This window comes from Barbus barbus, assembly GCF_936440315.1.
Source record: "Barbus barbus genome assembly, chromosome: 14".
Lineage (NCBI taxonomy): Eukaryota > Metazoa > Chordata > Actinopteri > Cypriniformes > Cyprinidae > Barbus > Barbus barbus.
In genome coordinates, this window is record NC_136742.1 from 32,509,980 (window position 1) to 32,527,255 (window position 17,276).

Sequence of the window (17,276 nt, forward strand, 5' to 3'; positions counted from 1 at the left end):
TTCTGAAGTCCACAGTCAACGCAGCCATCTCTCAGGACATTTTAGAGCACTTCATGCTTCCTTCTGCTGACAAGCTTTATGGAGATGCAGATTTCATTTTCCAGCAGGACTTGGCACCTGCCCACACTGCCAAAGGTACCAAAAGCTGGTTCAATGACCATGGTGTTACTGTACTTGATTGGCCAGCAAACTCTCCTGACCTGAACCCCATAGAGAATCTCTGAGGTATTGTCAAGAGGAAGATGAGAGACACCAGACCCAACAATGCAGATGACCTGAAGGACGCTATCAAAGCAACCTGGGCTTCCATTACACCTGAGCAGTGCCACAGGCTGATTGCCTCCATGCCACGCTGCATTGATGCAGTAATTAAAGCAAAAGGAGGCCCAACCAAGTATTGAGTACACAGAAATGAACATACTTTTCAGAAGCCAGACATTTCTGTTTAAAATATCCTTTTTGATATTGATCTTATGTAATATTCTAATTTTCTGAGACACTGAATTTTGGGTTTTCATTATCTGTAAGCCATAATCATCAAAATTTCAAGAAATAAAGGCTTGAAATATTTCACTCTATGTGTAATGAATTTATATAATATATGGGTTTCACTTTCTGAAATGAGTGACAAAAAATATTGACCTTCTTCATGATATTCTAATTTTTTGAGATGTACCTGTAAGAGGTCTTTGTACTAATAAAACATCCTGCAACCTTCATAGATTAAAACCTCCTCCTCATTATAAGCATTTATTTCATCAAGCTCCAAAAATGGCTCGTTTGGCTCCGAGGGGCAAGATGATGTCACAGGGGTGCAAACTCCACCTCCAGAGCAGCACATCAGCGAATAGTCTTCTTCTCCCCGTAGGCCCCGCCCACTGGCATTTACTTGATTACGCTGACTGCGAGTGTCGCTTCGAGTCAAAAGCAAATAGAAATCGCAATCACTGCGCTCTCTTGTCTGCACTGGATACAGTAAACGGATATGAGTCTGTCGTCAGGACACATGAGTGAAAGATTGTTCGCTTTGACGTGTTTAGTAGTTTATAGTGTTTATAGTTTATTATAATGGCGTCCCGGATCGTGTCATGGAGAGTCACAAACAAACATTTGGTGAAAGATGAAGTGGAACTAACCGTAAGTAAATGATTTGGAAAGAACCGGTTTATTTGGATCATGTTGTAAAAACACTCACAATAGTGTTGATAGTGTTTCAGTGACGTTAGCCAATCATAACACTGGCTGATTACTGACAAGCATTAAAGGACCCACCCCTTGAAACAGCTCGTCCAACCCTCTATAATGTGAGTAAATCATGTGACTAATCTTCACTCTGGCGACTAAATGATGTCTAATATTAACCAATGGCTAATCAATTGTCGCCAGTGTGTGAGTTGGAGGCTAAGTATTAGTTTAGCACAGAAATATTCTCACTCTCCGAACACTCTTCAGAGTTTCACTCTCTGTCAGGCGATCTGTGCTATTTTTCAGTTCATCTGAATGGATGCAGCGCACCTGTGTTTGACGTACCATGAACTTTAGTTGAAAATGAAAGCTACGTCTTCTAGAGTTGATCTGTTCCTTCTTGTCTGTTTAAATCATGTTTTGATTCCCTAAATCAAATGTCCGGGTGTTCTGAGTATTATCAATGGCTCTTTGTGCACTGGTGTTGTGCCAGCTGCACTTAAGTTGCCGCTGTCACCCCTGTACCAAACACTAACAACATGGACTTTGATAACCTGAATCATTTTCGTCCCATCTCTAATCTTCCATTCCTTGCCAAAATTTTACAACAAACTGTGACTTCTCAATTGCTTTCTCATCTTTCTTCTAACAATCTTTTAGAGCCACTTCAGTCTGGAGACCGTAAACTCCACAGTACTGAACCGCTTTAGTTAAGCTCACCAATGACTTGCTAATGCTTCTGATTCTGGCCGTCAATCTACACTGATTCTTCCTGATCTTAGTGCCGCTTTTGACACTATAGATCACTCTATTTTAATCACCCGTTTAGAGACTGTCTTTGGAGTTTCTGATTCTGCACTGAAGTGGTTTAAGTCCCATCTCTCTGATCGCAAGCAGCTTGTTGTGATGGGTGGTTGCAGGTCTGAAGTCGGTGTGGTGCACTCTGGTGTTCTCCAGGGGCAGGAGAGTGGACTCGAGACTTGACTCGGAAAGACTTTACGATCAGATCAGCGTCGTTATCACTCTAGACGGGTGCAGCGTGCTTGCGCTTGACTGGCAATAAGCCAGAGACTGCGTTCAGGGAGCGCTTGATATACAGTATATGCTAGTATAAATTAATGAAGTAATAGCATAGCTTACAACAAAAGAACCGAGATAAAAAAATGACATGATTTGCTTGCAGCTCTGCCAACTCCATGTGCTTTCATTTTCATTTTTATTGGTAAACACCTCTCCAAGACCTTTTTTTTTTGTCAGATCTCCAGTTTTTGTTCAATCAGTTGCATATTTTAATTACATGTGCATTTTATTTGATTTAAACCTCTATTAAGTTTAAAGTTAATCCATAATCAAGATTTAAATCTGAGTTTAAAGTTATGGTGCAAATATTAGGCTACTTAAATCCAGGATCAAAATAATAGGTTAAAATGTAAACCCATTTTTATTATTTTTCAAGGTTTAAAGTTTGGTGCAAAATAATTATTAGATAAACCTTGATTTAAGCTAGATTTAAAATTAATCATTGCAAAAACATTTGCTATAATTTGAAGAAAAAAAAAGCAGCAATTGGCCTAATGATCATTTAAAATCCAATTTGAAGAATTTGTTTCTTTCACAAAATGATTTGTGAATTGTAGTCAATCTATAACTATAAAATACACTACATTTTTCTTCACCAGGCACTCATTTCACTTCTATTTCTTTCGGGATAAATAATTGAATTCACGTGTTGTAAATCAGTCTGTATAGCACATAGCCCCTAAATTTAGCAATCAAGTATGCATATTATAAACTTAACATTTAACGTACAACATTGTCTTTGTTACTCTTAGTTATAAAGAATGGTAGCACAGCATGTCTGAATGACTGTCCTCATGAGTTTGTCTGCATCCATACTGCAGGTTTCCTCTCATGTAAAAGTATGGTAGCAGTTCTTTCTGCGTTTCTGTTCATGTTTTTAAATCTGTTTCATTGAGGTTATAAATAATGGCTCATTGGCTTAGATATAACACCTAGAAGCATATATTCTTCTTATGCACACATGCAAAGTATTGCAGCTGTTATTTCTATGAAATTATGTTGTCTTTGCTATTCTGTTACTAATAAAATAGTTTTTTTTCACTGCTTGTCCTATTTTGGCACAATTCCTGAATTGAACTGGAGTAGTTTTTCTAAGGGCACCCATCTCACATGAAATTAAACTATGTAAAACATACTCTACCCGACTTCCTGATATAAATTACTATACATTTGATATGGTAATTAATACTGAGACACTAATTTGGGCAAAGAGCACTAGTGGCTTGTTTAAGACTTGAAGCTAAAAGTTGAAGACTTGCAACTTGACTTGGACTTGTCTGTCTTGACTCGAGAATTGAATGCAAAGACTCGAGACTTACTTGTGACTTGCAAAACAATGACTTGGTCCCACCTCTGCCCAGGGATCAGTCTTGGGCCCTGGGGACTTTTTAGTATTTTTTTCCTCTCGGCCAATTTTTAAGAACACTTGGTCTTAACTTTCACTTTTATGCTGATGACAGGTCTGGATGGCTCTGCAAAAATCTGGGGGTGATATTTAACGGCAACTTAATACAGTCAAAACATATTTTTTTCATCTCAGAAACATTGCCAGAATGTTTTTTCATCTCAGAAACATTGCTCAGAAACGTCCCATGTTGACTTTTTCTGTGGCCGAAAAGTTAATCAACACTTTTGTGTTTTCCCGTATTGATTATTGTAATGCTTTGCTGGCTGGAGTGTCAAAAGCTACCCTAATTAAATTACAGTTGGTACAAAATTCAGCTGCCAGAATACTGACTAGGACTAGTGCAAGGGAGCACATCACACCTGTTTTGGAACAATTGCACTGGCTTCCTGTTAGTTTTCGTATTGATTTTAAAATTCTCATGCTCACTTATAAGGCCTTGAATAATTTGTCTCCTCAATACTTGTCAGAGCTTTACCCCTACACACCTACACGTGTTCTACGCTCCTCTGAAGCTGGTCTCTTAACTGTTCAGCTCGGCTTAAAACTATGGGTGATCGGGCTCTCTTCATTTGCTCCTAAACTGTGGAATTCTCTGCCCGTTGAGATTAGAAATGCAGAATCTCTTAGTGTTTTTAAATCATCCCTTAAAATATACTTTTTTAGGGTAGCTTTTATGTGATTACTTTGTGTTTTATTATATTGGTTTTGTATTGTTTGATTGTTTTTACTGCCTGTACTTATGTATTTTTTTATTTACTTCCTATTTGTACATGTATGTAAAGCTCTTTGAGATGCTACTTTTAAAGGCGTTATATAAAACAAAGTTTATTATTATTATCATCTAGTGTGGAGCGAATGACGAGAGCAGAGAGAGGAAGAGAGAGTCTTACAAAACATGCAGAATTGACGCACTACATGTAAACTATATTCTTTGTTGTATTTTCCTGTCAAAAATAACGGAGTTGCTTTGGATGATTTAGTGATTTTAAAGCAATCTTCACAAACTATAAATTGTACATGCATAAACTATACAGATTAATCTTTATTCAAGCTACAGAAGTTAATCAGTGTCTAGAGCAGTCGAGTGATTTCTATTTTTCTTTTGATCTTTGAGTTACATCAATGACAGACTTCAGCAGGTTTCACTTTAAAAGCAGCGCTGTCTCTTTAAAACCTGATGCACATGACGTGGATCTGACACGTATCCGACACCGTTACATATACTCGCCAATGCCGATTTTTCCTCACATTTGGCGCTGAGCGAGTGTTAATTTTAGGCCCTGGTTTAGTTATTTCTTTGCAGTGATGTTCAGGATGAGATGAAGGCATACCTGCATCCGGACAGCAGCACCTGTCGGTACATCTCCACCGAGGACTTCCCACCGAACTGCCGGCCCGTCAGGTATGTGTTGTGAGACGAGCTGATTAAGTAATGAGCCAGCGGCTGATCCATCTCCTGACACAGATCCAGACGGTCCAGAAACACCGGCGCGTTCTCGTCCGACATCAGGTAGCGGCAGAAGCCGTCGCTCGACATGCGGCCTGAAGACACACAAGATGATCAGGTGAGAACTTCTCTGCAGGTTTTTATGAAGGTAAAGATTTGTTGAGACCTTTTTAAGACCAAGTAAAGAAAATTAAGGAATAAACTGAATTGAAACAAATACGAAACAAAAATGTCTTGCAACAGCAACACTTTTAAAAACAAATCTCCATTACTTACAAAATAGTGAATCCTTAAATCAAGATACATTTACTTGAGAAGCAAAAAGACGACATGAAGTCTTGTTTTCTGTGCACTTAACATAAAATTAAAACCAACTACTTTATGATTAAAACAAATTTAAAAATCAACTTAATTCAAAGGAAATAAAAGATTGTATTCCCCACTGACAGATATTTGTTCTTGTTTTAAGCAGAAACTCACTTCATTTTGTTCAGTTTCTCAGAAAACAAGACTCTTCATTCTGCATCTCCAGTAAATTTGATTTAAGGATGTTTATATATTTGTACTGGAAAACAATAATGAAATACAGAGGAAGAACAGCACTTTTTTACATTTACATTTATGCATTTAGCAGATGCTTTTATCCAAAGCGACTTACATTGCATTCAAGTTACAGTTTTTACATTTTATCAGCTCTTGCTTTCCCTGGGAATCGAACCCATGACCTTGGCGTTGCTAGCGCCATGCTCTACTATTTGAGCTACAGGAAAGCTTTTTGCAGTGCATGCAACGTTTAATGCCATTACTTTATGAATTTAAGACTTTCTGTTTTGATTTAAGAACTTATTAAGGCCTTAACTTGTGGAAGAGTGAATTAAGACTTTTTAAGACCCGTTTTGAAAGCACCTAAAAAAGAACATTTGTTGTTAATTTACTCATCCTCAGGCCATCCAAGATGTACATAAGATAAGATAAGAACTTTATTGTCCCGAAGGAAATTTGAGTTGGACACATACAATGCGATATCTGCTGTTTTACACAAATAACATACTACGTACATTTAATACCTACAGCAACCCCTCTCTGCCCTCCCCACGATATATAGTGAACCACTAAACTGCTCCCTACCTATTGTGCAACACAAAGCACTCTAGCTAACTTATTTAATGCTTTAATAGACAGTGGGACAAAAGAGTTCTTAAAAGGGTTAAGCCTACACTTAGGAACTCTGAAGCGCCTTCCCGAGGGAAGAAGCTGGTACTCAGAGTGAAGGACATGAGTGGGATCTGAAATAAGTTTTTGAGCCAGTATAGAAACTGTTTCTTCAAAAAGAGCCTGAAGTGTGGGATACTGCTTAACTCCCATAATTTTCATGGCTCTCTGTATTAGCCGCGTAATCTGGGCTTTCCAAACCAGGCTGAGATGCCGTATCGCAACATGCTCTCGATTACAGCATGATAAAAGAGAAGCAGCACTTTCTGGTTAACGCCAAAGACCCTCAACCTGCAAAGAAAATACAATCGCTGTTGGACCCTAATGCAGACATTTTCAACCTGGACACTCCATGTCAGTTTATTATCAATGTGAATGCCCAGATATCTGCAAGAGTCCACCTGGGCTATATTCTGACCATTAATGACCACTGGTAAGTGGTCACCAATGGATTTGGGGTCAAACATCATCTCCACTGTTTTTTTTTTTTATTAATACTAAGAAAATGTTTATCACACCACTGAACAAAGTTCTGAACCTCCTGTTTCCGATATGAGACCTAAAATAACTGTATCGTCAGAGAACTTAATCATGTAATTATTAAAAGTACTACATGTACATTCATTAGTATATAATGTGAACAGGACTGGGGAACTGACACACCCCTGTGGGGCGCCAGTGCTGATAATCCTAGATTCACCCTAACCTGCTGGCTACGATTGGTCAGAAAGGAGTAGAACCACTTAATAATAAGGGGACTGACATTCATCCGCTGCATTGTTTTCAGAAGAATATGAGGCTGCAAGGTGTTAAAGGCCGAACTAAAATCTACAAACAACAGTTTAGCATATGCCCTAGGATTCTCCAGATGTTTAGTCACTAGGTGCACTAAACTGTTGATGGCATCATCAGTGCCTCTTTGACGTTTATATGCGAACTGATAGGGATCTAACTGTGGACATACTTCCAGTTTTAATTGGCTCACAATGAGCTTTTCCATACACTTCATCACAACAGAAGTTAAGGCAATGGGTCTAAAATCATTATTCTCCTGTGGACAAGATTTGTTAGGAACAGGGGTAATAATTGGCTTTTTCCATAGAGTTGGTACAGCATGAGAGTAAAGGGACCACTGGAAAAGCTGATGTCAGTTCATCTGCACATGTTCTTATTAGAAAAGGAGAAATTCCATCTGGACCTGTGGCCTTAGTTGCATTAACTTGCTTAAAGACCTTAGTGATGGATTTAGGGTCAATAACCAACCTATCAGCATCATCATTAGCAATATTATCAAGCACCAAATCACATTCAGCAGAGAAATCATAATTGTCAAACCTCCCAAAAAGTAATTAAATTCATTTGCTTTTGCCAGTTCATCTGTAACATGCAAGGACTTCTTAGTTAATTTCATATTAGTTGCTTTTTTCATTGTGTCCCATAATCTTTTAGAGTTCATAGTTTGAAAGTTTTCCTCCATCAGACCCCTATGATGTTCTTTTGCCTCTTTGAGCCTCTGGTTCAAAAAGTCTTACATGACTTTCTTCAGAACTCTAAAGATAATTTTAGCTGAATTGATATGTGTTTTTATCTGATAAACTGTTTAACAACATTGATAACATGCATGTTACATTCTGACTATGAATGGTATAATAATTGGAATATTGTAACTACACACTTTATAGTATTTTTAGAAATGATCAATGTTATATTTTAGAAAACAGAATTTGGGAAATATTCTGGAAACACAAACATCTGTCTATACTCGGTTTCCCTTTTTCCATACATATCCAGACCTGGACATGACTAAAGTCAAACAAACCCTGTATTTGGGAGCGAATGCTGACGCCGCCGGGCCACCAGAGGGCAGCAGAGGATCATTACACACTCAGCACACCTCCTCCATTTACCTTTCTTTTTCAAGTCGGCGTCTCTCTCGTACTTCTCAATGATCTGCATGACTCGTTTGGCTTCGTAAAAGGGGAAGAGGATCTCGTTGAGTCGAGGGTCCCGCTGGTTCTACAGGGAAAACGAACATCTGAAATGAGGAGGGGTTCATCTCAATTTTTTATTTTTTTGCTTGTGAAACTACAGCCACAGAATTAACTCTGTCCACCGGAGCGCATCCGCAGATGTATTTTTTACCCTTATGAGGGCAGATTTTTCAAAACCACATAAAACACAGCACGTCCTCGCTTCAAGTAACTCATATTAAAGCAGACGGAGCGAAACAGCATCTAATGTTAGATAAGAGACGAGTATCAGGCCAGTTTACTCACGTTCTGAGCTTCACTTCTGACCTGCTTGAACATCACTAACTAGTTCACAGACAGTGAGCGTTTGTGTTCAGCAGACGAGCAAACCAAATATACAATAAGCACAAGACGACCCACAGCAACGATCTGATCCACATGTACACGCGTGTGTTTGCAAACACATGAACACAAACGCAGGAACACCATCACAGGAAGCAGATCACCGACAGACAGAAGCAGAGCGACATGCAGACGCACACACACACACACACACACACACATATACACTCTCACTCACACTGACACAGACACACACACTCTCACACACACACACACTCTCTCACACTCACTCACACACACACACACACACACATATACACTCTCACTCACACTGACACAGACACACACACTCTCACACACACACACACTCTCTCACACTCACACACACACACACACACACACATATACACTCTCACTCACACTGACACAGACACACACACTCTCACACACACACACACACACACTCTCTCACACTCACACACACACACACACACACATATACACTCTCACTCACACTGACACAGACACACACACTCTCACACACACACACACACACTCTCTCACACTCACTCACACACACACACACATATACACTCTCACTCACACTGACACAGACACACACACTCTCACACACACACACACACACTCTCTCACACTCACTCACACACACATATACACTCACTCACACTGACACAGACACACACACACTCACACTCTCACACACACACACACACACACACACTCACTCTCACACACACGAGCACAGACACACACACACACTCACACACATACTCTCACTCACACTGACACAGACACACACACTCACACTCACACTCTCACACACACTCACACAGACACTCACACACACTCTCACACACACTCACACAGACACTCACACTCACACACACTCTCACTCACACTCACACAGACACACACACTCTCACTCTCACACACACGAGCACAGACACACACACTCTCACTCTCACACACACGAGCACAGACACACACATACTCACACACACACTCACACAGACACACACACTCTCACTCTCACTCACACTGACACAGACACACACACTCTCACACACACGAGCACAGAGAGTTAATATGATGATAAAGAGCTTACTTCATTCAGAAAGCTGACTAACTGCTCTACGGTTAAATAATCACTTTTGTCTCCGTTGCTGCAAAGAAATTGAGCAGAAGAGATTGGGTTTGGTTATAATAACACAAACAAAACCATTAAAGAGAGAGAAAGAGAAAGAGAGAGAGAGAGAGAGAGAGAGAAAGAGAGAGAGAGAGAGAGAGAGAGAGAGAGTTAGACATCACAAAGCATCTGTACGACACCCGTCTGACGCTCCATAAACCATTAGTCAAACACACGGGTTAATGTTAACTGCTGAAGCTGTTAAGAGTCCATCTCATAGTTAGTGATCCAGTACTGGCTCTAGATTACTAGTTAATTATGAGGACTGAACAGCGTGTGACGTACATCTTCTTGAAGAGCTCCTCGATGTCGGTGCGAGGGCAGATCTTCTGCGTCAGAGCATAGAAGATGTCGAAGGTGAAGGCCGAATGCTCGATTTCATCATTCTGCAACGCAAAACCAAATCAGCAGGTTAAGAGTCATTATGACACGTTTTTAACTTCTATAATGTGACGGGAACAGGATATTTAACAAAAGTAGGACGAGATGTGGTTTGATCCATGAGGGACTGAAGACTGAAATCCTCTTAAACAGTCTTTGTGTCTCACTTTCCAGCTGAAAACCATTTAAAACTCAATCAATCTTCTGTTTTCAGAACCGTATCTTGAATAAAAGTGTTTCATCGCACTGGCAGGTTATTAAGATGAAACAATTTTTCAATGGTTTTTAGATGTTGTAACACATCTATAAAAGCAACTCAATAACCTAGTTACGCAGAACTACTGGAACTGAAAATATAAAGATAAAAGGTCATTCAAAATATCATGCATATGTATGATTGTACATAAAACGACAAAACACTAAATACATAAAATACTACGATATCTAAAGAAATATTAAAAAATTATTAAAATAATAAATATTAAAAAATATTAAAATAACTCTTCTGGCAATAAAACTGAGTCTAGATGACATTATCTGAACGCCAGAGACGTGCTTCTCTTTATAATCACATTACTGATGATTCACTCACAATAAGAGCAGCATCATGAATTAAGACTCTTTCTGACCTTCCCACTGGGGAGACCGAGTTCCTTCAGCGCCTGGAAGATTCCTTTCTCCGTTTTACCCGAGCCAAACGTCCGTGTGATACTGCATGAAATCAGATCAGATCAGATCAGATCAGATCAGTCAAAACATCACAGAATAAAGAGACGATCCAGAGGAATCAGACACTCACCCTCGGACTGGTATTTTGCCATTGACATTCGTTAGGAAGGAGAGTCTCATCCAACTAGACAGAAAGAAAGACAAAGAAAGGTTATGAAGACAAACATCTGATGGATCCTGCTGATTCTCATCTGGTTATAACAGATCTCAAACAGATCTTCAAAAGATCCCAAACAGACCTCTAACAGATCTCAAACAGATCTTCAAAAGATCCCAAACAGACCTCTAACAGATCTCCAACAGATCTTTAATAGATCTTCAAAAGATCCCAAACAGACCTCTAACAGATCTCCAACAGATCTTTAATAGATCTTCAAAAGATCCCAAACAGACCTCTAACAGATCTTTAATAGATCTTCAAAAGATCCCAAACAGACCTCTAACAGATCTCCAACAGATCTTTAAAAGATCCCAAACAGACCTTTATCAGATCTCAAACAGACCTCTAACAGATCTCAAACAGATCTTCCAAAAATCCCAAACAGATCTTTAACAGATCTCAAACAGATCTTCAAAAGATCCCAAACAGACCTCTATCAGATCTCAAACAGATCTTTAATAGATCTTCAAAAGATCCCAAACAGACCCCTAATAGATCTCAAACAGATCTTTAACAGATCTCAAACAGATCTGTGACTGTAAGGCGGCCTAGTCGCGGGTCAAAACACAGCTCTTCCGTTCCAAATAGAACATCAAACAGGTTCTCCCCACTCAGTGACGCACCCACTGAGAAACCTGATGAAAGTGCTCTAGTTATTGGCGATTCTATTGTACGGAACAAGAAAATAGAGACACCAGCCACCATAGTCCAATGTTTACCGGGAGCCAGAGCACCTGACATCTTGGCAAATTTAAAAGTGCTGACTAATGCTAAACGTAAATTCAGTAAGATTGTTTTCCATGTCGACGCTAATGATGTTCGACTTCGCCAGTCGGAGATCACTAAAAATAATGTTGAAGAGGTGTGTGAACTTGCAAGTACGATGTCAGACACTGTAATATGGTCTGGTCCGCTCCCTGCTTACCGGGGTGATGAGATTCATAGCAGACTGTCTTCACTCAATGGCTGGATGTCTAAGTGGTGCCCGCAGAATAGCATAGACTTTATAGACAATTGGACGAGTTTTTGGGGCAGACCTGACCTGTTGAAAAGAGATGGTGTTCATCCCTCCTGGGGTGGTGCCACGCTTCTCTCTAGAAATATGGCAGATAGTCTTAGAGTTCGTACTTGACTAACTGGGGCCCAGGTCAGGAAGCAGACAGACTGGCTAAACCGACCGTCTGCTAGCCGGCTCACGTCACAGAAGTCAGTTAATTCTCAGCACATAGAGACTCTTTCACCTAGATATCACACTATAGAGACTGTGTCTGTTCCCCGAACTAGAAAATACAGAAAACATCCAAACCAAATTAAGAGTAACAATTTAATTGATGTCCAACAAATAAAAAATGTTTACAATACAGAGAAACAATTGATAAAGCTTGGCTTACTGAATATCAGGTCCCTTTCTACAAAAGCACTTTTTGTAAATGATTTGATCAATGATAATAATCTAGATTTGCTCTGTTTGACAGAAAAATGGCTAAAATCAGATGAATGCATTACTTTAAATGAGTCTACCCCCCAAGATTACTGCTATAAAAATGAGCCATGTCCGAAAGGTAAAGGGGGAGGTGTTGCTACAATTTATAGCAATATTCTCAGTATTTCTCGGAGGGCAGGCTTTAAGTATAACTCGTTTGAAGTTATGGTGCTGCGTATAACATTATCTAGAGAAACAGGTGTTAATGATAAATCCCCTGTGATGTTTGTACTGGCTACTGTATACAGGCCACCAGGGCACCATACAGACTTTATTAAAGAATTTGCTGATTTTCTATCTGAGTTAGTACTGGCTGCAGATGGTGATTTTAATATCCATGTCGATAATGAAAAAGATGCATTAGGATCAGCATTCATAGACATTCTGAACTCTATTGGGGTTAGACAACACGTTTCCGGACCTACTCATTGTCGAAATCATACTCTATATTTAATACTGTCACATGGAATTGATGTTAGTGGTGTTGAAATTCTGCAGCAAAGCGATGATATCTCAGATCATTATCTAGTCTTGTGTAAACTCCATATAGCTAAAACTGTAAATTCTACTCCTTGTTACAAGTATGGTAAGAACCATCACTTTTACCACAAAAGACTGCTTTGTAAGTAATCTTCCTGATTTATCTCAATTCCTCAGCACATCCAACAGTGCAGAAAAACTTGATGTAACAGAAACTATGGACTCTCTCTTTTCTAGCACTTTAGATACAGTTGCTCCTTTACGCTTAAGGAAGATCAAAGAAAACAGTCTGACTCCGTGGTATAATGAGCACACTCGCACCTTAAAGAGAGCAGCCCAGAAAATGGAGCGCAGCTGGAGGAAAACAAAACTAGAGGTATTTCGTATAGACTGGCGGGAAAATACTCTATCTTTAGGGGAAGTCGTGGCCTAATGGTTAGCGAGTCGGACTCGTAATCCAAAGGTTGCGGGTTCGAGTCTCGGGCCGGCAGGGATTGTAGGTGGGGGGAGTGAATGTCCAGCACTCTCTCCACCCTCAATACCACGACTGAGGTGCCCTTGAGCAAGACACCGAACCCCCAACTGCTCCCCGGGCGCCGCAGCATAAATGGCTGCCCACTGCTCCGGGTGTGTGTGTGTGTGTGTGTGTTCACTGCTGTGTGTGTGTGTTCACTGCTGTGTGTGTGTGTGCACGTTGGATGGGTTAAATGCAGAGCACGAATTCCGAGTGTGGGTCACCATACTTGGCAGTATGTCACTTCACTTCACTTCACTATCCTACAGAAAAGCATTAAAAACGGCTAGATCTGATTACTTTTCGTCTCTTCTAGAAGAAAACAAACATAACCCCCAGTATTTATTCAGTACAGTCACTAAATTAACGAAAAATATAGCATCAACAGGAGTTGGCATTTCCCAAAAGCACAGCAGTAATGACTTTATGAACTACTTCTAAGATCGATTCTATCAGAGATAAAATTGTAACCATGCAGCCGTCAGCTACAATATCGCATCAGATAGTGCACTATAGATCCCCTGAGGAACAATTTCACTCATTCTCTACTATAGGAGAGGAAGAATTGTATAAACTTGTTAAATCAGCTAAACCAACAACATGTATGTTAGACCCTATTCCATCTAAACTACTAAAAGAGCTGCTTCCAGAAGTCATAGATCCTCTTTTGGCTATTATTAATTCGTCATTGTCATTAGGATATGTCCCCAAAAACTTCAAATTGGCTGTAATTAAGCCTCTCATTAAAAAAAAACACAACTTGACCCCAAAGATTTAGTTAATTACAGACCGATCTCAAATCTCCCTTTTCTGTCAAAGATACTAGAAAAGGTAGTATCCTCGGAATTATATTCCTTCTTAGAGAAAAATAGTATCTGTGAGGAATTCCAGTCAGGATTTAGACCGTATCATAGTACTGAGACTGCTCTCATTAGAGTTACAAATGACCTGCTTCTATCATCTGATCGTGGTTCTATCTCTTTATTAGTTCTACTGGATCTTAGCGCTGCATTCGACACTATCAACCACAACATTCTTTTGAATAGACTAGAACACTTTGTTGGCATTAGTGGAAGTGCATTAGCATGGTTCAAATCGTACTTATCTGACCGCCATCAGTTCGTAGCAGTGAATGAAGAGGTATCATATCGATCACAAGTGCAGTACGGAGTACCTCAAGGCTCAGTACTAGGGCCGTTACTTTTCACGCTTTACATGTTACCCTTGGGAGAAATTATCAGGAGACATGGTGTTAGTTTTCACTGTTATGCTGATGATACTCAGCTCTATATTTCTTTGCGGCCCGGTGAAACACACCAAATTGAGAAACTAACAGAATGCATAGTCAATATAAAAAACTGGATGACGAGTAACTTCTTACTGCTAAATTCGGAAAAAACAGAAGTGTTAATTATCGGACCTAAAAACCCCACATGTAATAACCTAGAACACTATCTAACACTTGACGGCTGCTCTGTCAATTCATCTTCATCAGTTAGGAACCTAGGTGTGCTGTTTGATAGCAGTCTTTCATTTGAAAGCCATGTTTCTAGCATCTGTAAAACTGCGTTTTTCCATCTCAAAAACATATCTAAATTGCGACCTATGCCCCATCAAACATTGTATAGATTTTAAAATCTTGTTAATTACTTATAAAGCCCTGAATGGCTTAGCTCCTCAGTACTTGAGCGAGCTCTTATCACATTATAGTCCTCCACGTCTGCTGCGTTCTCCAAACTCTGGCCGTTTGATAATACCTTGAATATCAAAATCGATTGCGGGCGGCAGATCCTTTTCCTATTCAGCACCCAAACTCTGGAACAATCTACCTAGTACTGTTCGGGAGGCGGACACACTCTGTCAGTTTAAATCTAGATTAAAGACACATTCCTTTAACCTGGTTTACACATAGCACACTAATACACTTATATTATTCAAATCCATTAAAGGATTGTTAGGCTGCATTAATTAGATCAACCGGAATCGGGAACACTCCCCATAACATATGATGTACTCGTTACATCATAAGAAGAATGGTAATATTTGTCTGTTTCTATTCTGATTCTCAGTCCGTGTCCGGATCAGATGGTGGATCAGCGCCGGGAGATGTATGTGGCCCTGATCGTCGGCGGAGGCCGAACACCTGGATGAGCCCCGGGGGGACATATCCCCAGTCACCGTAGCCACCCGATCCGGTTCGTATCCAGCCCAGATGGTCACTGCAGTCACCAGATCCAGTCCGTATCCAGATCAGATGGTGGATCAGCACCCAGAGACGACCTCTACAGCCCTGAACGTCAGTGGAGACCAGGACACCGAGATGAGCGCCAGAGACAGATCCCCAGTGAGGACCCCGCCACTTAGACCGCCATCGGGAAAGACCACTGGAACCAGTTGAGCCCTTACAATCAGACTTTGCTGCAGTTGGAATTGAACTGCTGGTTCGTTTGGCCAGAGGAGAACTGGCCCCCCGACTGAGCCTGGTTTCTCCCAAGGTTTTTTTTCTCCATTCTGTCACCGATGGAGTTTTGGTTCCTTGCTTCTGTCGCTTCTGGCTTGCTTAGTTGGGGACACTTCATTTCCAGCGATATCATCGACCTGATTGAAAAGACACTATTTAAACTGAACTGGATGATGACATCACTGATATTACTTATTGGACCAAAATAAACAGTACACAGAATCTCTTGGATTACAATTTGCAACTAGACGGATGCACTGTCACGTCCTCTAAAGTCAAAAATCTGGGTGTTATTTTAGACAGCAACTTGTCCTTTGAAAATCATATTTCCCATGTTACAAAAACAGCATTCTTCCATCAAGTTTCGAAACATGCTCACTGTTTCTGATGCAGAAAAGCTAGTTCATGCATTCATGACCTCTAGACTGGACTATTGTAATGCACTGCTAGCTGGTTGTCCTGCATCTTCAATAAACAAGCTACAGATAGTCCAAAATGCTGACTATTTTGGACTATCTGTAGTCCAAAATACAGATTTTGAGTTCTTACCAGGTCAAGAAAATATGATCATATTACTCCAATTTTACAGTCTCTGCACTGGTTACCTATTCAGTTCCGTATCATTTACAAAATATTATTACTTGCCTATAAGGCCCTAAATGGTTTAGCTGCTGCGTACCTAACTTGTCTTCTACCACGCTACAATCCAACCCGCTCCCTAAGGTCGCAAAACTCTGGACTTTTGGTAGTACCTAGGATAGCAAAGTCCACTAAAGGAGGTAGAGCTTTTTCACATTTGGCTCCCAAACGCTGGAATAGCCTTCCTGATAACGTTCAGGGTTCAGACACACTCTCTCTGTTTAAATCTAGATTAAAGACACATCTCTTTAGCCAAGCATTCACATAATGCATCTTATAATCTTGTACTGCAGTTACATCTGATCAAATGTACATTATTATTATTCTTTAGCTTGGGTTGAACAAATCATTTTTGCTTAGATGGAACAGCAGCTACGCTAATTATGTCGCTATTTGTTTCTCTGTTGATTAACATCCCGTGGTAACTAGGAATGACAGAAGCTTCAGTCTGGATCCAACCCTTAAATGATCTGAGATGACCGAACACCTGAGAAAAGATGATGCCAACCCCTCAGAGGACCTCAGAGGATGCCAACGCTCAGACAACATACAGAATTTCCCAATTGTGCCATAAGATA

At 40.1% G+C, this 17,276-nt stretch overlaps 1 protein-coding gene across 2 annotated transcripts in view; it reads right to left on the reverse strand.

The window, feature by feature from the left end:
• Positions 1-17,276, reverse strand: part of LOC306879857 (1-phosphatidylinositol 4,5-bisphosphate phosphodiesterase beta-4-like) — a 109,091-nt gene that overhangs the window by 59,611 nt on the left and 32,204 nt on the right. For both annotated transcript variants that reach the window (XM_079433075.1, XM_079433076.1), the window contains exons 8-13: positions 11,032-11,085; positions 10,862-10,943; positions 10,137-10,237; positions 9,771-9,828; positions 8,240-8,348; positions 5,005-5,215 (exon numbers count right to left, since the gene is read on the reverse strand). In XM_079433075.1, the coding sequence (XP_079289201.1) occupies positions 5,005-5,215; positions 8,240-8,348; positions 9,771-9,828; positions 10,137-10,237; positions 10,862-10,943; positions 11,032-11,085 (615 nt within the window). The remainder of the gene's footprint in view (positions 1-5,004; positions 5,216-8,239; positions 8,349-9,770; positions 9,829-10,136; positions 10,238-10,861; positions 10,944-11,031; positions 11,086-17,276) is intronic.